This window comes from Fusarium poae (genome assembly GCF_019609905.1).
Source record: "Fusarium poae strain DAOMC 252244 chromosome Unknown contig_2, whole genome shotgun sequence".
Lineage (NCBI taxonomy): Eukaryota > Fungi > Ascomycota > Sordariomycetes > Hypocreales > Nectriaceae > Fusarium > Fusarium poae.
The window spans coordinates 997,733-1,019,433 of record NW_025408660.1 but is presented as its reverse complement, the minus strand read 5'-3'; the positions used below and the strand labels follow the sequence as shown (position 1 = coordinate 1,019,433).

At 48.4% G+C, this 21,701-nt stretch overlaps 4 protein-coding genes across 4 annotated transcripts; 2 read left to right on the top strand and 2 right to left on the bottom strand.

The window, feature by feature from the left end:
- Window positions 1–6,308: 6,308 nt before the first annotated feature.
- Window positions 6,309–7,319, bottom strand: FPOAC1_013541 (uncharacterized protein; the record flags this gene model as incomplete). Its single annotated transcript, XM_044857882.1, has 1 exon — window positions 6,309–7,319. One exon carries the CDS (start codon window positions 7,317–7,319, stop codon window positions 6,309–6,311), a length of 1,011 nt encoding a protein of 336 aa, XP_044701264.1.
- A 1,483-nt stretch (window positions 7,320–8,802) lies between these two features.
- FPOAC1_013540 (uncharacterized protein) lies at window positions 8,803–9,076 on the top strand (the record flags this gene model as incomplete). The annotated part of the gene is made up of 2 exons (XM_044857881.1): window positions 8,803–8,915; window positions 9,022–9,076. The coding sequence occupies 2 exons, from the start codon at window positions 8,803–8,805 to the stop codon at window positions 9,074–9,076; spliced, it is 168 nt and encodes a 55-aa protein (XP_044701263.1).
- Window positions 9,077–16,200: 7,124 nt separating this feature from the next.
- FPOAC1_013539 (uncharacterized protein) lies at window positions 16,201–16,604 on the top strand (the record flags this gene model as incomplete). Its single annotated transcript, XM_044857880.1, has 2 exons — window positions 16,201–16,432; window positions 16,513–16,604. 2 exons carry the CDS (start codon window positions 16,201–16,203, stop codon window positions 16,602–16,604), a joined length of 324 nt encoding a protein of 107 aa, XP_044701262.1.
- A 948-nt stretch (window positions 16,605–17,552) lies between these two features.
- On the bottom strand, window positions 17,553–21,597 carry FPOAC1_013538 (uncharacterized protein; the record flags this gene model as incomplete). The annotated part of the gene is made up of 4 exons (XM_044857879.1): window positions 17,553–19,456; window positions 19,519–20,832; window positions 20,888–21,055; window positions 21,120–21,597. 4 exons carry the CDS (start codon window positions 21,595–21,597, stop codon window positions 17,553–17,555), a joined length of 3,864 nt encoding a protein of 1,287 aa, XP_044701261.1.
- Between the last annotated feature and the right edge of the window lie 104 nt (window positions 21,598–21,701).

Genomic DNA, 21,701 nt, shown 5'->3' with positions numbered 1-21,701 from the left:
GCGGGCGATTCATCGGCCTTGTTGTAGTACTTCTCGCATTTCTGCCAAGCAACTTCTGCAGCCGCAGCAAGCCAGTTATAGTCGTCGAATTCGTCATGCTTATCCTGTCTATTCGGGCCACGCTTCCGCAGGGCGTCTTCAGCGAGCTGTTCAAACTTTCGCCGAGCAAGGTGGATTTCGTCCATAAGCCAGTCCAGCGATTGAAAATGATCCGCAAGAGTCCACTGTCTGCCTTCGTTCATTACTGTGGCCTCGTAGAATGTCTCAAGTTGGTCATGGAGGTGTCCGAGTTCGTCCCATTGCCGTGGGCTGAGGCGTTGGTCCAGGACGTCTCTGTCGCTTTGTGGAGGCTCATATTGATCGCAGAAGAGCTGGATACGTTCTTTGACATTAAGAGCGCGTCCAATTGATAAGAAATAAGAATTCCAGCGCGTGGACTGACTTTGGACAAGCTGCAGCAAACTCCAACGTCAGTACTGAAACCGGAAGTGTAGGACGCCGCGACTACCTTGCGACGCGCACTAGGGGAGCTTACCTCCAATCCGTCAAATGCAGCCAGATCGCCGCCAATTTGTATTGATCTGAAGAATTGGCGCCGTTGAGGGCTAGCTCTAATGTATCGTACGATATTATGGAGCCTCCCAATTGCACCGCGCTTCTTCCACAGCTCACGAATCCGTGAGTGGTCCCCTTCTCTATACGCAGAGTCCAGATCCTTGCAGGTCTTCGCAGCATCCTTTCCCATAATAAACGCCTGGGCGCAGAGATTGACGATATGGCCAAAACACCGAAGGCGTCGTCGTACGCGATGTTTCCTGCTCATGTTCGGGTAAAGAGCCTTCAGGACCAGGTCGATGCAGGCATCATTAGAACTTGCATTGTCTGCCATGAATGAAATAACCGATCCGGCCACTGATCCCGTAGTCATCAAATATATGTAGGAGGACATCTGCCATATTCTCACCTGAATGTTCGCCAACTAGTTCGCGAAGAGCCAGGACAACCGTTCTTCTCTTGCCGCTTCTGTTGATAAAGTGCGCGACACATCCAAGGATAGCCTGATAGTTCGGTGACGTCCATATATCGAACGATATCGATATATTGCTGTGGGCCGTTTGCATTTCTTGACGCAGGCTGTCCTTTCGTGCCTCAAAGGCCTCTATTATCCATCTGCGAACCACTAGTCTCGCCTTTGGAAGGAGTGTTGTCAGGCCAGGGAAAATATAGAAGAGGAGTTCGCGAAAGTAGAGGTTCTCGATTTGAAAGAAGGCGATGTGGCAATAGACGATCCATCGAATAAGAAGTTCCTTGAACTCGTCAAATCGGCGTTTGAATACAAGGGTGGATATGTTGTTGAAGTCGACGATTGATGGCTGCGATGGGTGACGCTTCGCATGTCTGCGCTCACCAGTCTCCCTATCGATTTGGTGTTTCGATTCCAGATGGTCCAAGGCAGTACAGTTGCCCTTGCCGGAAATAGGAAGTCCCTGTTGGCGCTGCTGTTGTTCGCACAGATAACAGTACCAGAACCTCTTCGTCAGGTCCTGCTTGAGTTGTATGTCTTCACCATACTGCCAGACGACTGATGTCCTTTTCTTGGTGTGCTTTTGGGACTTTGCCACAACAACATAGCGTACATATTGCTTCCCATTCAGCTTGAATTCGTCGGGCTCAATCAGAATTCCGTCGAGGTCGTTTGGGCGAGGACTAATATACGTTGGAGCAAGAATAACTCTGTCAGAATCAGGACGGCGACCGCTGGCAGCACCGAAATAGCTGGAGATAGTGGCCATGGTGTAGCTGGTGAGTGGACTGTTCAGACACGTTTGCCACAGTAGAAGGACTGCTGAAGTCGCGAACGACGCGTTTGCCTCCATGCTTTTAATAGCGCAGCAATCTGCGCGCGTTGGATGTTAACCCAATAGCGGAACGATGGTTCGCGCGTCATGCAGGCTTTCTATCCATACTCCATACTCCATACGGCGCCTTATGGAATATGGAATATGGAATGCAACCCATATGGAACTTAATCCATACATATGGAAACTAAGAAATGACGTCATTTACATTATAAACTAAACCGAATCTGGGTTGGAGCTCTGCCAGCCAGCCGAATCATCTAACCCCTCTACGTTGTTGTCCTCAATACCTTCCGCTTCAAGTAAATCTACCGGGTAACCTTGTGTTATCCCGCTTTTGATCCAACTCTTCATGCATACGTGCTGAAGAAGCTTCCATTGTTCGGCACCACCGTGACTACCCGGCCCGTCAAGACCTGGCAACTCCGACAAAGCTAATAGTGCCTGCAGCGCTTCCTTTGCATCCGGATCTACAAATTTGACGCATATCCCAAGGAAAGCTTTGTGATTTGGAGCAGACCACACGTCAGCAGAGAGATGAAGTTTCCATGGTGTAGACTGCAATTTTCTTCGCAACATGTCTTTGTGTACACGAAAGGAATTGGAGACAAGCTTCTGTATGGAGCCGTGAGAAAGGCTGATGAGGTCATCTGCCGCAGGATTGACTGCAGAAATGAGCGCATGAAGCTCTGGCCAAGAACTGCAGTTGTAAGAGAGATTACGGACAGTCACGAGCTGAATAAGTGCCTCCAACGCTGCTTTGTGATTGATGGCATGTCTCAGAGTTTCTTCTCGTTTTGCCAGTTGCTTTGCAGCATGCATATCGCCGGCCTTGGCGAAAGCATCCTGAATCAGACGGTCACGCCGTTTTTTAATCGGATGTTCATGGGCTTCCAGCTCAATGCCGTGTATCTTGAGCAGATGATTCCGAAAGGTCGTTGAAACGGTCGTGGAGTAAGTCGGACTTACACAATGCATGCAGTAGTAAATCTTCTCATTTTTGCGACCGCAACGAGATGGCTCCGAATTGAGGGGCTCACGGGCGTGAGCCCAAGTATTTGCGGTCGTTTTACGCTTTCGAGCCATGCGCTCTTGGACATCGCCGCTTGAGAATCGAGGGTTCGTGCTGAAGATTGAGGAAGAGCACAATTCGCTTGTGGACACTGGAATCCCCGCAGGGTCAGTGGAAGTGGATGTCATCAGCGAGGACATACGCAGCGTCCTTACACAGTGGTGTTGGAATTAAAGAAAGAGTGGAGAGTTGGAAAATCGCCCCTGAACGGGATTACTACAGGGATCAAATTTTTTCCGCCGTATTGCCATACTTATGGAATACGACATCCCCGTATGGAATATGGATTAACGCGTATGGATTATTCCATATGGATTAATTAATCCATACGCGTATGGATAGAAAGCCTGCAGTAAACGAAACCTTCATACCCTTCTAGTAGCCCAGCCCGTAACCACGACCTTACCGTCTGAGTAACGGCAATTGTGCTTGCATCTAAGCGCGACCTCTTGGGCGAAACCATACTACCAGCGGAAGAAAAGGTCCTCTCACACTCAGAAGCCATTGCTGGGACCGAGACGATGTCAATCGCCATTTTCGCCACTCGCGGATACTCAAATCTCTTTGCAGACCAGAATTCCAGAGGATTGTGGTATGTTGTGTATATGTCTTGCTTTGTAGACAACCACCCCCCAGTTCGTCTGTAGCTTCGTCATGGCCGTGGCGGGTGGATGATATTAATTCGTCTTGGAAGGAATCAAATGGATTGTACTCGCGCGCCCTCACCGCGGCAGGAAGGTTACTGCTCGAGATTTCCCACTGAGCGGCAAGGTCGCGATACTCCTCTTCCCAGAGCTTTTGGATGAGCTGGCGTGCCGCGAAAAGCCATTCCTCCTTCTCACCGTAGGCTTTTGTCAAGAACGACCACTGTATACCGGGGTGGAGAACCGTGGCTGCATAGTATATTGGCGTCTCATCAAGCTTGGTGTAGTACTTGTTGAGCTTGGCCCAGGCCGAATTGACGCACGAGGAATAGTAGCTAGGTTCCACCCGATGTGTTGCCTCAGTCTTTGCTTTCTCCAGCGTTGAAAGGAGGAATTCGTATGCGACAGCAACCTGCCAAATAATTCCATATTGAGCTTCAACGCCTCCCTTACGGACTCGGAGCTGACAGTCCCCTTCAAGCCGCAAAAGGCAAGAATCGAACATTCTAAGAATATCTCTGAACCAACTGAGGGCATCCCAGTCTGCGTCACTCAGTAGGTTTGCTTCCTTAAGACATCAAGGGAGTTGGCTTAGCGGCTAGGTATAGGTAGATCTGGGCTATTGAAATTTCCTACTTGATTGAATCGTAATGTCAATAAGCTCCTCTAGATAGCGTCGGAGCTTAATTGCTCGCTCGATTATATAATATTGAGACAGCCAGCGTGTGCTATTGTTAAGCACGACATTAAGAGTGCCTGGATAGGACTTGTCAGGGTCCTTATCTTGTATTTTCCGCAGAATTGCTATCGCCTTATTTGACCGATTAACCCAGACGACAAGGTTATGGAGTTTACCTACTGGACCTCTTTTTATCCACTCTATAAAATCGTCTGCATTAAGGTCCTCGAGTGTATTGCTGTCTTTAATGAAGAGGAGCGCTTTAGCGACAAGATAAAGAATATGCCCAAAACACCGAATCCTTCTGCTGGTCGGATTCTGCCACTAAAGCTTGTGGCCTATCGCTTCGACTGCTCCTTCATTGCTTGCGGCGTTATTGAGAATAATGCATCCAACCTTGTTGCTTGCAATCAACCCGAAGTTATCTAACACCTCTATAATAGCGGCTAAGATATTTTCTCCTGTGTGCGCTATGGCGACGTTTAGGAGGCCAAGGACGATCTTCCGTGGCTGGAATGTATCTTCATCGAGGAAGAAGGCATTTATGGAGAAGAATGAATGTCTGTTCCGGGACGTCCAGCCATCAAATGCAATATGAACCTGGCTTGGGCTTCGTGACAGTGCGTGGATGACGCGCGATTTGTATGTGTTGAACTCGTCGATGATCCTAACTCGAACCGTTTCGTGGGTTAGATTGGCGGAAGTCTCGTGAACCAAGGGGTTCAGGTACTGAAAGACCTTTTGGAGGCCTTTATGCTCCGGTACGCGAAATGACAGATTTGCATCGGTGATCCACTGGACAATGTGGCGCTGGAACGTGGTCTTGTCAAATCGAGTAACCAACTCGTCGTGAAAGTCGTCCCTCTTCCGTTTCTTGGCTGCCAAATCATGAAGGGTTAGTTGATTAGGAGGGCGCTCCTGCATATATCGTGTTGCTTTTGATGGATCTGGATGAAAATATTGTGGGCCTTGCTGAGATGACCTTCAATGTTCCGAGTATTGGACGAGACATAAGCCTTTGGCCGGGGAACGCCATGCTGGACACAGTGACAACAGAGCCACGTATGGGGGCCAGACTCATTGCCTTTGGACCTAGCTTGAACGTCATAGCCGTGAGCCCAAAACCAGCCGGTAGCTTGTCCAGTTCGAGCTGAGAGGACCCAATGGCTGCGGACAGCCTGCGATACTGCATCCCAGTCTTTGATGATTGAACGGCTGCTGCGAGACGAGGAATCGTGCATCGGCAAGGTTGGATCTCCTGGATAGGATATTTCCGATATGTTAGCATCAGTTGCGTAACTAAATAAATCGCTTTGAGATGCCATTTGGGCAATGTTCTGGGTGGCATCAAGGGCAATGAGAATCTGCCAAACCAAGACCCAATCGAAAAGGGGGAGGGCGTGGGGAAATCGGGAAATGGGAGGACGGTTGGGGAAGGGATCGTCAGAGGTATCAATACTTCGGAGTAGGAGGATGCCATTAGTACCGAGAAAGTACAGCTACCTTGCCCAATTTTCACCAGCCGTCTTGGCATCTATCTACATTTCGTCTATCTACCGGACCTCCAGGTAGATAGATAGATGACCCACATGCCCTCTGGTAGATAGATAGATGTAGATCTACATCTATCTACATCTACATTTCATCTACATCGGTAGATAGATTCGCCAGCCTGATCGGAACCTTGCAGCAGCATCCCACACGACGGGTCACGTATGGCTTCATTGGTCAAAAAGCGATCTGTTTTGATGCACACGTATCACTGAGCTAGTCTGAAATACGGATAGAACACAGATGGATGGTCTGGGCACATCCACTACCGGGACTGATTACATTTCCTAGACATGGCCAAGCGCAACACAACTGGCCTGGCGATCCAGGTTGGGCACACATCGATTCTCTCTGTGACTAACAAATACTTGACAAAGCTCTTCCCCAGACCACCGTATACTCTGGCCCAAGTCAGCTTGCTTCAGCCACAAAAAAGAACCAACAGAAAGTCCGTGTTCCTACGAGAATGATGCCCTCTCACCCCTCCGGCACCGTCTTTGCCCTTAGCGGTTCGAAGGTGCTGGGGCGGCGAAGCAACGCGCACCATCGTTGCTGTTCGATGGCGGCCCTGCGCTGATATCCCTCGCCGGCGCATTATCGTCCAGGACAGGGAACGCGATGATTTTGCCAGAGGTGTTGTCGCTTCCCCACATTTCATCGCCAACAGCATACAGGGCGCCGAACTGAGGCGCCGCGGGCGTGACGTTGCCGTAGTCACGGACCTCCGACCACTCCTTTCTCTCGATGGACCAGCGAACAAGGCGAGCTGTGGTCGACCAGGCAATCGAGTAGAGGTATGGGCCACCGTTCTCAAGGAACACCCAGTCAGCAACGAAGTTTCCTGGGACTTTCATAGTGCCTGAATCTACGAGCTGTCCGTACCTCGCCGAATCAGGGTCCAGGTCGATCTGTGCCCAAGCCGTAGTCCCGGATGCCCCAATCCACAGCTGGCCGTTGGCGTCAATATCTCCCGTACTGTAGAAACGGTCAACCGTGAGGGGAAGCAGTTGGTGGCCACCCTCGGCGTCAATCTGGATCAGCTGCCAGCGGCCGCCACTCACGGCCACAAAGCCATAGAGGTAATTGTCAAGGATGTTATAACCGATGGCATTGATGTTACCGCCAGGCCCGACGTTCTCGTTGACAGCCGGATTATCGCCAGTCTCCAAGTTGAGTCGGTACAGAACTGTCCCCTGGATGAGGTAACCACCCTCATCGCATGAGAAGGCCGGCGGCGGCGTAGAGGTTGGCGTAGGAGTAAGGGTAGTCCCCGGGGGATATCCAACAGAGGTCCCGGGGTACGTGGTCGTCATGGTGCACTCGCCCCCGGGTTCACCGACGGTCACCTTGACGATCTTGTGCTGCTCGACGCAGACAAAATGTCCCTGGGGCTCAGGCCTGTAGCCGCCATTGTCTCGAGCATTCAGGCGATGATCTCCCGAGGAAGCCTGCACGGCGGCCGCGAGGAGACCTGACCCGACGATGAGGCCCTTGATCAAAGAGTGAGCTGCCATCTTGCACAAGGCGGTGAGAGAGGCAGTTTGAAAACGATGTAAAAGGTTTGGTTATCAAAGAAGAAGAGTATGATTGATTTTGATGCTGTGTGCTAATCTGTTGATGTTTGACTGTGTGTCCTCTGGTTGAATCTTCCTCCTTTTATAGTTTTCTTTTGGGACTTGATCGTCCATGGTCATCTGGTTGTCGTACAGTCGCTGCACGCTGTTCTGCCGTCCACACCTCAAGGCAGATGACCGATGCGTAATCCATTGACCTTCCCGAGCTGAATGACCCCTTACTAAAACGACCCCTTCTGAGATTTGTGTACATCTGAGGCTGTTAAAGGTTCTCAATACAGAAATATGCCTGATGTGCGTTGTGGTGACCGACTTGTATCTCGCTTCATCCCGAGGTGAGACGAACACAAGGTTGGGGTGCGGGTTCAGGCGGAAGAGGCCCGAGCCTTCTGAGACCAATGCGTGTTTCTCTAAAAGAGAGTTACACACTCCCTCCGTGTTCGACTACATCAGGTTCATGACACCACCACCACCACACTATTTTGTCAAGAATAGAATGTTCTGACGTGTCAGACCTTTGCTAAAAAGGGCGGCGGCCGATCTTCGTCCAGGATCCTCATTTCTTCTCTCCAACACAGGAGTCTCCCATACGAAAAGAGGATTCTGCATGCAGATGCAGCTGTAGGTCTCAGGACAGAAAGATTCACGTTGAGCACAGCACATCACCGTATCACATCATTTTATATTGGAGATATGTGACCTGAGAGAGGCTCTTACTATGACTTCGGGCTCAGTCATGACGCTTATCTATTCATCTATAGTATTTACTCACATATCAGGCGCTGCACATGTATATCGCTAATGAAACTGAGCTTTATCCACCAATTAGTTGAGTAATATATTAATCTGCAATCAACCCATCCGTCGGGGAAATAGATCCTCTCGTCGAAGTAAAAGAACGCGAGAAACATTTAAACTTTCGTGGCCGTTGTATTGGCCTGAAAAAGAGTCATGGCGTTGTGAGACATCGTCCAATTCCGAAGCTCTGTCACCTTGTTAGCTTTCCCCACCGGATACGTTATACGAGTACGGTTTTTTGTCAGTGCCTTCTTTTTCTTACTCTTTCTTTGCGCATATGCACGGCCATCTGTTGGATGCGCGCAATTACGAATATCAGATGTGGATTTAAAAATGTTGTGATGTTATTGATTGTTTGTTGACTTGATCCTTCTTCAATCTGCCCGAGACGGGTTTTACCCCATCCCCAGCCACTAATCTAACATCATCTTGACGATCTATTACTGAATTAGGTACCTTAGACTACCTGATCCGACAGTCAGCATCGGCTAGCGCACACATCACATCATCAAAGTCCCCATCCACGGTCCAAGCTTACACGCTCAGGCCCCCCGTAGGTACCCGTGACAGAGTAGGCGGCTACTCTAAGCGCATCGACCGAGCTCTACCAGGCAAGCACGCGGAAATGCTATACGACAGTCTAAAGAGACGAGAGGCCGACGTGCTTTCCCAGCTTCGCGCAGGAATGGCCAGGATCAACAGCTACCTCAGCAAGATAGGAGCCGAAGAATCGGACATGTGAGAGCGGCAACCAAGTTTGAGATGGCGACGGGAAGACCGAGTTGAAAGGGAAAACTCAACATAATAAACATTAAAATCGCAGTTGACTACTAACATTGAACAGCCTCAAGTTGACAGACCATGTTTCAGCTGCTGAAGATAGGATGCTGAATACTTAGAGAAGTCGGTCTTCAAGCAGGCCTGTCAAGCAGAGTTTGTGTAGACCGGACCAATGCGGTGGAATCGTGAATAGCTTAGGGTACCTACTGGCCCTATGAGATTCGTTCTCCCGGGCGTAATAAACTCTCTCTCTCTCTCACGGCATATCATTGGCATCCTACAAAGGTTGTTTTTCAGCTTGCGCCATGCGTATTTCAACGCTGACCTTGACTCAGAAAAGCATGCGACGTCCCTTTTAGTCATTTTCACAAGGGAAAATGCCCCTCAAAGCAGAAAAATCAGCACAGTAGTGGCGGTTACAATCGCCTCACCATTTCATCATATCTGACCCTCTGAATGTTCCAATTACAATGATGCAAAGTCACACGGAACTTTTGGCTTTCAATTGTCATGTATGTTTCGGCTTTTCAAGCAGAACTGTTGAAAAGAGGATGTCCATGTACGTGATGAATGCAACGCTAAGGCCTGGACGCTGACGAGCCGCTCGGCGGCTCATGCGGCCTCCCTCATCCTCCACGGGCCCACTCTTGGCGTCTATTTCCATTCAAAGTGAGCCTAGATGGACGTCCATCCATTCTACGAGAAGCTACATGGATGGAAATGGAATGGACCGCCAGCCTGTTCACAACAGACTGTTTTCAGATTATAGGAATATGTCAGCCCAGAAAATCCCCAGCTCTGAGACTCTCAATCTTTAGGCACCTAAACTAAGATTGAACTGGAACCCCAGTGGTGAATTGTGCTGCCTTAGTCATTTAGAGATCACCCTATCGGTCCATCACAGCCCAACCTCGATGGAAGAGCCAGCTGATGACCCTCGAGAATAAAGCCATCGGGAGACTATCAATTCTCATAATGAGACCTTCAGCTGCATGTGGCCATTGGCTTAGGTACGAAGAGATGAACCCAGGCTGGCGATCAACTCAATTCAAATTTTCAACCCTTGCAGATAACAAAGCAACAGGCCTCAGCCATTCCTGAATTGTGCTGTGTGAGCCTGGGAAGCTATCAGTTCCGTCTTTGATTGGACCCCCACTTGGCACCTGTCCTGACCGGACCCGTCCCGCACCGCGTGTTAAATCCCGAACGGCCTGCCCTGGTGTATATCTTCTAACAGCCAGTGAAAGAGCTATGCTAGCTTGGTTGCTACCGCCGCCAATAAATCGAACTGATTGCTGATAATGGCTTTAACAATTCAGGAACCCCGCAGTATTGTCGTATTGAAACCGATTTGCGGGGACCCGATTTGAGCTAGTCTCAGAAAAATAAGAGCAGCATGTCCGCGATTACCGTATCAGGTGGGTTGCATAAAAACCGGTACTGATTTAGTAGCTGATAAAAACATTAGACCACTCTTAGTGGGTATATAGCCTAAGAGTGCACTAACAATTTCATCTAAGCTGCTTCAAGTCCCTGTTTTTTTGCGATCCGCCTGCCTATCTAGATCACAACATATGCTTTTTTATCTTTCAGCTGTGTTTGCGTCTACTATGTTGTAATTTGGATACCATATCGGTCAAGGGCGGAAGCATCTTTCAGCTGCGTTTCTATACGGGAGCGGTGTCGCAGTAGAGGAAGGTCATGTACTGAGATGCCAGCAGACATGGCAAGGTAGTCGCCGAGTGCGATCAGGGCTAAGACAGCAGGAAGCCTTCAGAAAGCCTCCACTAGGCCGTCGAATTACCGATGACTGGGTCATGTGTTCATTCCATTGGGGGGTGGGGTCTGACTGCCATGCTGTGATGGTCCGGTCGGTGCTAGTCTTGGCAAGTTCTCATGTATCATGAAAAGCATCACTTCCTCTATCTTTGCCTTTGAGTATGAATTTTCCTTCCTTACGATGGGCTTAGTCTTTCTTGGTTGACGGTCCTTGAGAAATTTCTGTGGTCTTCCAATCTTCTTCCGAGGGGTCCCTGACTCAAATCCCCCGCTATTTGGGTCAATCTCTTCCACCAGCATTTTTATGAGCAAAAGTCATCTGATGATAGCCTTACTTAGTCAATTAGAAAAGGGAGGGTCAGGCGACCCAGGGGATACCAGGGTATCCCGTGTTTGGACGGCAATAGAGCTTGATATTCTCCTCTTCTGTTTGGATTTGAATCTAGGTTATATGCGGAAGCGATCAACGCGGCAGAATCCGGTCGCTTGCCTTAGTCCGACGCAGACCTCGATCAATTTCATGGAAATGTACGGTACTACAGAGAGTGACCTGGACTGATCCTCCATTGTGCCCAGTAGCATCAGAGCTCTCGGTAGTCACGCCTATGACGGTCTCCAACTGTACTTAGCCCTGACCGTGATCATATGTCCTGCCATTTGTGACAGGTCGTTGCTTTCTTGTTGATACTGGTGGCATGGAAAGTAACGCCTGTAAGGGAAATGCTAGGAAGGGATGGGCCAAGATTGCACTGCACACATCACTGAGTACATGACACCTCCTGGACGTAACTTACTCATGCGTAGCCTTCAATTCGTGTGTAGCCGCACATCAGAGAAGTGGTTACCGCTTTTACCAACCCGGCACCCCTTGACGTCATATGTACAGGGCATGCCGTTGACCGAGTTGCAAAGCTTGTGCAATAATCTTGGTTGCATGGCGAGTCTGAGACAGACTTGAAATATGGCTGCTTGATCTCTTGATTTCGATACCGAAGGGTGCGGAAAGGCAGGTCTCTGCCGCGGTCCGTCGTGGCAGACAGGCACTTTGAGACATACATCTACAGGGGACCAAAGTTCCATGTCTCTAATCACGAAAGGATAAACAAACTGATGCAATTGACAACCTTGAGGCATGGTACTGTAGTGAACAGCTGGGCAAGTGCATAGCAAAGTCGCATATGTTTTCTCTACCTAAATGGGATAACATGAGGCGCATAACGTCCATATAGCTAGCTATAACGCAAGAAACTATACCAAATGCGGCACTGCATTCGATGCGGGAATTAGTGTGTTATTATCAGTTTGCATATCGTAATCTTTAGTCAATCGTTTATTATACCCAATGGCAAGTCGGTGACGTTTACGGTATAGGGTAGCTGCTACAAACTTGATCACAAACTTTATACTTTATGCGCCTTACACAGTTTGAGGAAGTGATGATCAAGGGAATGTAATATGATGAATCTCGTATCTGTCTATCTGCGCCATAGGCAAAGGAAAGAACATATCACGGCCTACCTGTCGGTTTATTTATTTATTTATTATTTACTTTGTGTATATAGATGTTGACATTTATCTCTATAGAGTTTTAATGCCTAGTCTCTTTGCTTTTACGTTTATACTATTGTCAACAAAGGGGAAGCGTATTATATGACTGCCGGGTAAAGTGATTGGTCTTTACTTACAAGGATATAGGTGATGGAAATGAAGTGGCGTTAAGTGGCATGGGTAGGATATGAGGAGATGATATCGCCTCCTGCCGCAACTTACATTAGGTATCGTTTTATGTGTCTCCCTTTACGTATAGTAGCAGCATGGGAGGCATAATTACTAGCTACAGACCGAAAGAGTAACGGCACTCAGTAGTAGCATATGCGTATATCTTGTGGTTTCTATAATCTATACATAGATAGGTTAAGCAGTCAGTAGCATACTACGCTCCTATTAGCTATATTCCTTCCTGGCCGTTCTATTCGTTGCGATGAGCATCTTCGTCTGGACAACCCAAGTGGTCGTGCTATGATGATTATATAATGCTCATATATATGGATCAGTCGGAGATTCTTATCTAGCCGAGTTCTACCGTGTGAATGTAATAATAAGCAAAGTCGACATATTTCGATAGAATATAAAGAGCGCATCTAGGCTTCGCCTCTCAAACATAGCATAGTGCGTCTTGAAGTAAGGCTGAGTGAATACAGAGCACACGGATTCACGTAAATGCATAATGGTCTGCGTGCTCGTCGGATAGGTGGGAGATCCCGGACGGAAGGTCTTGGAACATTGATACTTTAACGGGGCAGGGAGACTGGGTAAAGAAGCCATGGATTTTATTATGGAACCTATGCTGATGTTCAAAACACGGCTTTACTCCCAACCCTGAGATTCACGTGTCTTCGTGTCACTCTTCAGGGTTGGGATATCGAGTGGAACCAGCGTCCGCGTTTATTCTTTATCGTATTGGCTCGAGGAGACTGACAAGGATTGCGTCCGCGTTTATTCGTAATGTCATTGGCTACTGCTGTAAGCCATCGACAAGGGTGTACCGTTATTTCGTAAGCAACATTTTGGTGTGGTTTAGTCTGGGATAGATTTGACCATGAAAGATGCAAAAGAAAGCAGGATATACGCCGCAAATAGCAATTAAAATGTCAATAATAGATATCAGAAGATTAATTACGCTTTTGCCTACCGCTGCATGTTACTTTCACCTTACCTTTTGCTGTGATTGATTTTTAACGGATTTTAATTGTATTTTCTGGCCGACGTTCGAATTTGACTAAGACATGAAAGATTTTCCCAACCCGATCCCTAATTGCACAATTGATCGCAGCCATGATTAATTGGTTGGGTTGTATGTGTGTGTCACGGGCTGGTCTCGGGAATACAGGTGAACGGGGAACGCTTCAGGCGGAACGGGATCTATTGCTACGGATAGGCACTGCAGGCAGATCAGACTCTATTGACAAGACGTAGCTCGAGGAGCTACGTTCAGGATCTATCTAGTCGGTGAACTAAAGTCTCAGCGATAACGTATCGCCACGTGATCTGACCCACTTGTAGCTCTAGGGTAGGCAGGCCCGGTCTTGGTCTGTGACAGTTATGGCCTTTCTGAATTGAGATGGATAGAGAGAGAGAGAGAGAGGTAGCGTAGATAAATGGATAGATGGATAGACAGGCAGACCATCCCAGCCTCTTCCTTTTTTTCTTATCTCTCTTCTCTTACTTCGCTTTTTCTGTTTTCTTGTTTCCTGTCCTGGTTTACCCTAAGGACCAAAGTGGAGACTTGGGGTTAATTGAGAGTCTGTGATTGGCTGCTTGTGTGGTTGGTAGTTTGGGGTTGGTAGTTTGGCCCCCCTGTCATCAGCCCCGACCCACCCGACAGGGTCTCCCCCCACCCCCATTGGCCCGTGCCGTTTTCCGAAGTTGGTAGTTTGGCCCAAACTACCACCGGCCTATCGGTTAGGCGGTCGCAGCGGATAGTGAAAAAAACCAGAGTACAATAGATTGATCTACTTATGACTCATTAAATGAATGATTTTACGCATTTCTGTCAATTTGGTCAAATTCTGTGTAAGTGAAGTTGGTGAGTTTTGGTGGAGCTTTTTTTATTTTGCCTGGCGAAAGAGGGGTGGTGGCGAAAGAGGGGTGGTGGCGAAAGAGGGGTTGTGGATGGTACGCTTCACCCTGGCTGAAGTCTCAACTGACACCATGAGGGATGATTCCTTGACACATCATCCTATATCTCAGAACTATTCCTTATCACTAACTAAGAAAACGTAGGGGTCTTTCTATTCAACTATATTACCATTTAGAAGTCCGCTATGTGTTAAGTGCATGAGCCATGTATTAGTATTATGGCGCAATATTCACTATGGACTCTATAAATCTAATCCCTGCCTCTAGTGTAGTAGGCTGCTGGAGAATCTACATCGGGGCAGGCCGATCTAGACTAAAAGAATTTAATCTTGCGAGGTAGTGCAGGACGAGTTGCTTGATCCAGCTATTCAGCTCCCCACTCCAGACTCTTGGCTTCTGGTCTTGCCGAGATCCACACGTTCCAAGGCGGCACAAGCCTCGAAATTAAGATTAGCAACCTCTCCGCGTCTCACTTACTTTACTACCCCGCCTTACTGGGCGCTTAATTCAGCATAGGTCTGGTTGCTACTAATACTGACACAACATTTCAAAAATAGCTGGAAGCCTGAGGCTCGGGTGGTCACAGCCTAATGCGTTGTTGCCGGTGGGGGTTGAAAATATGCAGCCTATCCTTCCTTATCCACGCTCGGTGCACCCGTACGACCGACAATTGTCTCTCAATGCATCATCATATGACAGCTCGATTCTGGAAAGAGACAACATGGAAAGCACCGATAAAACACAAGGCTGCCATGCAGTTAAAAAAACATGATTTTGGCACAGAGTGCCAAGACGGTAAACTGAACAGACTTGGTTAGTTTCTTGACACGCACATAAACTAGCTTCTAAGTACTCCTCATACCACGCCGGGACAGCTTAAATCAAGGTAATTCATGCGGTAGCCCAATTTAAAGTATCACAAGTCTGTATAGATCGTCCATTTATGTGACCTAGAAGGAAGGAGCCAACAGCATGAAAAATTAATTCGCTCAAGGAAAATCCTTTCCATGTTGACTGTCTGCTGTTACTTCCCCTTTCAGAACATGCAGATCGGCCAAGTTTTCTCTAGTGGGGAGTTACTCTTAACAACTCAACTGCAGATCACTACTATATACTAATATCACTCGTGAATAAGGAAATGGTAACATAATTAGCTCTATGATTCGAGGTAAAGCGCAAGGTCTACAACGCCTCCTAGCCATAATCAACACTACTATTCACCTAACTAACCTACTAATAGGTAATTAGTTTCCTTATAGTTTAAAGTATAACTGTTGTTAACTAAGAAAAAGGAGCTAGCAAGCCTTAATAAAAGGAAAGTGTCCGTGGCTACATGAGATATAACCAACAGCAATTGTAAAATATAGCGCATAGGCTGCACAGATTTCAAACCCTTTCTATAGTAGAACATAAGCTAAGGCGGCGTAGTAAAGTAGATTTGCGGAGCTACTGGGGGGCTGAGCTTGACTGCAGGACACGACGGCAACGCCTATAGGCTATGTAAGCTATGACGTGTCATTGGGATAGGCGGGCTGCATATTGACCGACCGCAGAACGCAGCTGCCAAGTGCCTTGGCCTGCATATTTACTTAGGCAGCGACTAAAGGTCAATGTCGCTATGCATGATAGCTGTATAGAGTATTGATCACTGGTGGCAGGCTGGGCTTGTTGACAGTTACAAGTTTATAATTAGGTAAGAAACTATAGAGTGGAACTGTAATTTATAGGTATAAATAGCTGCTTGTAGAGCCCTTCGTTCTTCCTGACAATTCTACTTCACACACAACATACTACAAAACCTATTCATACTTCTCTATCTATCACCATGGCGTCTATTACATTCAACAAGAACTGGGTCATCATCGAAGCAGATGCAGACGTTGAGAAGATCAACTTCGGCTTCTTTGAAGCTGACGCTGGATCTGTCTCATCTGCACCCACGTCCGGAAAGTCTGAGAAGGCTACCGCGCACTACAAACAGAACAATCCGCCACCCCAGGCATACATTGTTACTACACAGGCGAATTTCACGGAAGACGCCCATGTAACAATCAGAGGTTAGTTCTCCTATCTTTTATTTTCCCTCTGTTTTATTTTCTATATCCTTATAACTATCCAAAACGGAAGCTTACTATAGATAATAAACTAGGTGGCGGGAAGAGTAGTAACACTATTGTTGCTCAGGATCGGGTTGGTACTATGGGTGTGTGGACCCTTGTTGGTAAATAATTTATGAAAATATGCAACCAGCGGTTACAGGGGATGTTTTTATTCCACCAATAGCATGTTACACTTTATTGGTAGAAGACTTCTATGGATAAGGCGTACATTATAGGCCTATAAGTAGCCTAAGTAGAAAAGCTCCCAGGTACCTATATCAATAAACAGTCTGGTTACATACTTATAAGGTTTTTCTTTATATCTAGGAGGTAAATATAATAGAAATTGTTTTAAAATCTATTACTGTTATAACCTGGACCAGCCAAGATTTTGGCATGTACTGTCCCATACTCAACAACACCAGGATAGAATATCACTCTAGGTCCGAAACTACCCAGCACTATACCCTAACACGGTCATTTGTAGGTACCACTTGGGGGAACCAGTACAGGGAAGCTCTTAAGTTAGATATACTTGGCCTATTATCGGAGTATAATCGAGAGATATATAGCTGCTGGTCTGGTTGTTAATTATAGCGAAAGGTCAAGTGAACTAGCTAGCCATAACTGCTGATGTAGTCTGATTTAGGGCAATCACATAGCAAGCCACTTTTAATAGCACGTGGGGAATATACAATATCTAGCATCTTGAGTCGAGCCATATACGTATATGTATAAATACTATTGAGTTTAGGTTTGACCTAGACTGGCTGTTCAGCTGGGTTAATCGCAGCCACTGTATAACCCCGCATGAGAATCAGTCGAGTATCCATTTTAGGTCACTAGTGAAGTGGAGATTCCCATTGTAAAGAGGAGTAGGACTTGATCACATATGTGATAGAGGACTAGGGTCTATATTCCCTCTTGAGTGTGGATGAATCATATATTCTAATTTCACTTATCATCCATCACTATATACTTAACACTCTTTTTAATTATATCAAGATAGTAATTATATATACTTCTATCTAGTTTATTCTAACTGGTATATATCATCCTAATTCCTATCTAATTACTTCTATCTCTCTTGAAGGTTATCTCGAGATAAAGGCAAACGTAGATATCTGCGGATCTGTTGAATAGAGTATATGATACGAGGTGGGTATATGCTCTTCTGTGGATGTATATTCGGATCCTGGGTTAAGACGATGGCTGCAACGGTATCCGTCAACTTGGCATCATCAGGAATGGTTACACATGGCTTGATAACATGTGTGCAGAGAACGGTACGGCTGCCGTTCTTGGCAGTCACAGACATAACACCGTTAATCTTGTCGGGGTTGGGGAAGCAGAGTACCTGCTGGCAGAAGCGATAGTATAGCACGCAGAGGAACCGTTGTGCCGTGATGAACGGACTGTGGCTAAGCTGCTCAAACGCTTTGATAGCCCTCTTCGCCTCAACGCGGAAATGCTGGCTTTCGAGATGTCCACGGCTAATATCACTATCAGCAAGGGTCCATGCCCAGGCAAAATAAGTCGAAACGTGCTTAATAAAGAAGCGGTGGTTCCCTGGAGGATTGCAGTCTCTGCCCTGCACGGCTCTCGACTCAGAACGCACGCCAGCTAGGGTAAACTCAAATACGTCCATGTCGGGCACTCTTCTCTTCCCACCCTTTGCCGGGAAGAGCGCTAGGTATGCCGTTTCCTTATAGCTGCGGATCAGAAGCTGCGAGAGGATCCCGAGTACATCCTCGGCCTGCTCCCGCGTGCGGATATCCCTACTGATGGCGAGGCTGATCACCTGGTCGATAAGGTGTCTAGACTTCCGTAGTGATGCCTCTTCCAGCCAGTGTGCCTTAATGACGAGCTGTGGCACCTGCAATAGGTCTATGGCCCAATCACATAGCCGGAGCTCATGCCAATCTATCACATCTTTCGGGAAGAAGGCAAACCCCCGCTGCTCTCTGGAACGGGCCATATCGAGACCGATCTTGCCCCCGGCAGCGGCGGTGAGAGGTGCAGATAGTATCCTGGCCAATGCATACGGCTGGTGGTTGATGAATTGCCGGAGAGCAAGCGTTGCGATAGCATAGAGCGATGCCGCTGACTGTGGTGTAGATGGGTCTCGCGCCCAATATGACATAATATAGTCCATAAGCCGCCGATGCTTATCGATGTTCTGTCGTACGAATGCATTGAAGTCGCCAGCCGCAAGCACGTAGAAAGCATTCCTGTCCGGGGTCACAGTCACGGCGCCTGGCTCGTCAGATAGCCGGTTTGTCCGCTTGGTCAGTTGCCACCAGGCCTCTTCCGCCGGCCGTAACTGAGCCGCGAGTGCTGTCGTGATGCGCAGTTCAATCCGCCATCCGTATCCCCGTGACGGATCCTTCAGGTTACTAGCCATACGTTGAATGGACTGTGATAGTGCCCGTTCCGCGTCCTGGCGGCTAGCCTTGATATTTCCCTCCCGGGCTACTGCTGCCCAGGCCTCATCGCTGTGCGCGAGGTTAAAGATGTTGGGGTGTGAGAAAGCCCAGATGGCGGCCACATTGAAGTTCCCCTCCTCTACGGTGTAGGATTGAATATACGAGACGCCGTGCTTAAAGATAGGACTAGTTCTCCTGGGTTCCGAAGTAATAGAGATGGAGTCTCGTAGCATGTGTACTGGGTACTCTGTTGTCGTGGCGCGCGGGATCCGGGGAGGCTTCCAACCATCATATTCTGCAGCCTGGTCTTCCCCGCTCCCTACTCCGCGTCGAACTTGTCCGTCGTCTCTGTCATAGCCTCTTTCACCTCCACCTTCCTCATCCTCCTGGCTACTGCCGGTCTCAACACCCCAGTCGTGATCAGACTCATCCTCTGCCGCCTGGGGGTTGTCCTTCCGAGTAGGGCCTCCCCAGACTGGCCGTAGAGAAAGCGTAAGGTGTTGTGCTGGCAGCACCGTCGAGCCAGAATAGTATGCCCACTTCTCGTTGGCAGGAGCTCGGACGCAACATCGATAAGCTGAGTTTGACCCCATGACGTTGGTTCTGTCCTATTGCTACTATAAGAAGGGCCACCACCGTGAATACTTCCCATGGCCGGTTCCTGCTCGAGGCTGACGACGTTGCATTGGGCGCGGAAGTCTCCTAGCACACCCGCGATGCTACTGCCGGAGGACTGATGCCATAACTTTGTGTCCTTGTAACTGCAGAGGAAGATGGCATCGCCAAATTGCCATAGCTTACTGGCATCTTCTGTCTCCCTTACGTTGCCGTCGCTACCAGGTCGGAGCCCATCCGCTACCATATCACGCTCCGCCCGATCAAGTGCCTCCTGCATAACGCTCCACAGCCTGGGGAGGTTCTCCTCACTATACGGCACCTCAAAGGCCGCTCCGCGTATAGCCGCCGAGCCTGACGACTCTCTGGCGATCTGTGATGCTGCCCGGACAGAATCGTAGCTTCCAGGTAAGTGGTGCACAAAGTGTGGTCCAATCTTCTCGATACTCGGCCGGATAAAGCCGTCAAAGAATAGCCGATTCTGCTCCTCGCGTAAAGGTACCGGGCCCTTCTTCTGACGCTTCTCGTCATAGAGCCGCGGGAAAAACATATAGACCGTCCGTGGCCTTTGATGTGCGAGCACGGTATGTGGGATCTGGTAGATCGGGACCTGTTTGATCTTCTCTCCCACCTGTATAGGCACGCGAATATGAATGGACTTGGAGAGAAGGAGTCTCGGCTGCGACGTGATGCATATATTGAGCGGTCCTTTTAGGCTGCGCGGGTCTTTCGTGACATGTAGAAAACTATCGATGTCGTGGACAGCGGGGGCCAGCTTCCGATGTGGTATGTCGTCTCGGTGAAGACAGACCTCGGCATCTGACCAGTCTTTGTCGTCGTGCCAACCTGCGAATTGGGCTTCGAGCCGGCTGGCTGGTGGCAGCTGGTCGCGACGGAGACCTGTGACTGAAGCGTCAAGCGGTCGAACAGTCCGGTCCAGGCCGAACTGTCGTGACCGTTCCTCTCTCTCTGCGAAGGACAACCCGCTGACTCTTGCACTAGACCCAGCCCACGTCTCACGCAGGTGCAGATGGCGGCGGCACGTTGCGAGGTGTGACGCGTCCTGCTCCTTATGCTGATCCGCCGGGCATGATATCAGGCCGGCGGTAAGGATATAGACAATACGTCGAGCCAGCTTATCCCCTTCATCTAAGCCTTCCTCTTCAACCCAATTGTAAACCTCCTGGCGGGTTGGCAGTTCCGCAGTGACAGGATCGGCTCGTTCTTCGTTATATACCTCGTGTAGAGGATCATCGCTTCGGGCGATGGCAGGTTCGCGTAGGTTATCGTTATCGTTCGGGTTATTTATTATGCTGTCTAGGGGCAGATGGTTAGCGGCCTGGAAGTATTGTCTGGAGACTGAGTATCTGACCCTGGTACGACCCGTGACTCGATGGAGGTGCTGAGTGTATATGCCACGACCTGTTGTCCTCCTCGGTCTGATCCATCGGTATATCAGAGCCATGTACCGGTACATGGTTACTTGGCAACGCGTTACTATCTAGGGCAGCCGCGTCTATCATGTTGTCGTCCATCGAGTCTATTACATCGATTTTGTGTAAGTATCAGCATGCCAATCAATATCCACGTCTGGAAGAACGTACCTGGTATAGATTCGTTTCTGCTGTAATGTCGTCTTACTGGAGGTCTAGACGAGGTCGGCGCATCCACCTCTCTACCTCGTCGTAACCTGGCATTTCCTAGAGAGTTATCTGTTGGCGGTGATATATCTGAGGTTAGAGATAATGATGATGATGACGACTCGGGAAGGATAGAGCCTGTTGTAACGGGACCTGTCCTGCTGCTATTGCCTGATCTGTGGATAGATGTGTTGTTGCTGGCAGCAGAGGAAAAGTCTGACCGTAGCGTGTCAGAACTTGCCGCTCCAGGCGATGTTCTTCTTCTAGATGCTGTAGGGTTGGGCGAACTTGACTGTAGGTATCGTAGGATAGTATTCTGAGGTATAGGTGTACGGGCGTTAGATGAAGATGAACGGGAAGACGAGACACCTACTCGCCCACGACCTGTGGGCCTGGATCGTGTATTTGATCTACCCTTTATCTTCTGCCGCTCTGGTGCCATAATAACGATGATAATATAAATACTTAGTATATAGTAAATAATACTATTTATTTACTTGATAGAAAAATAATATCTAGATCTTATTATATAACCGGTAGTAATGT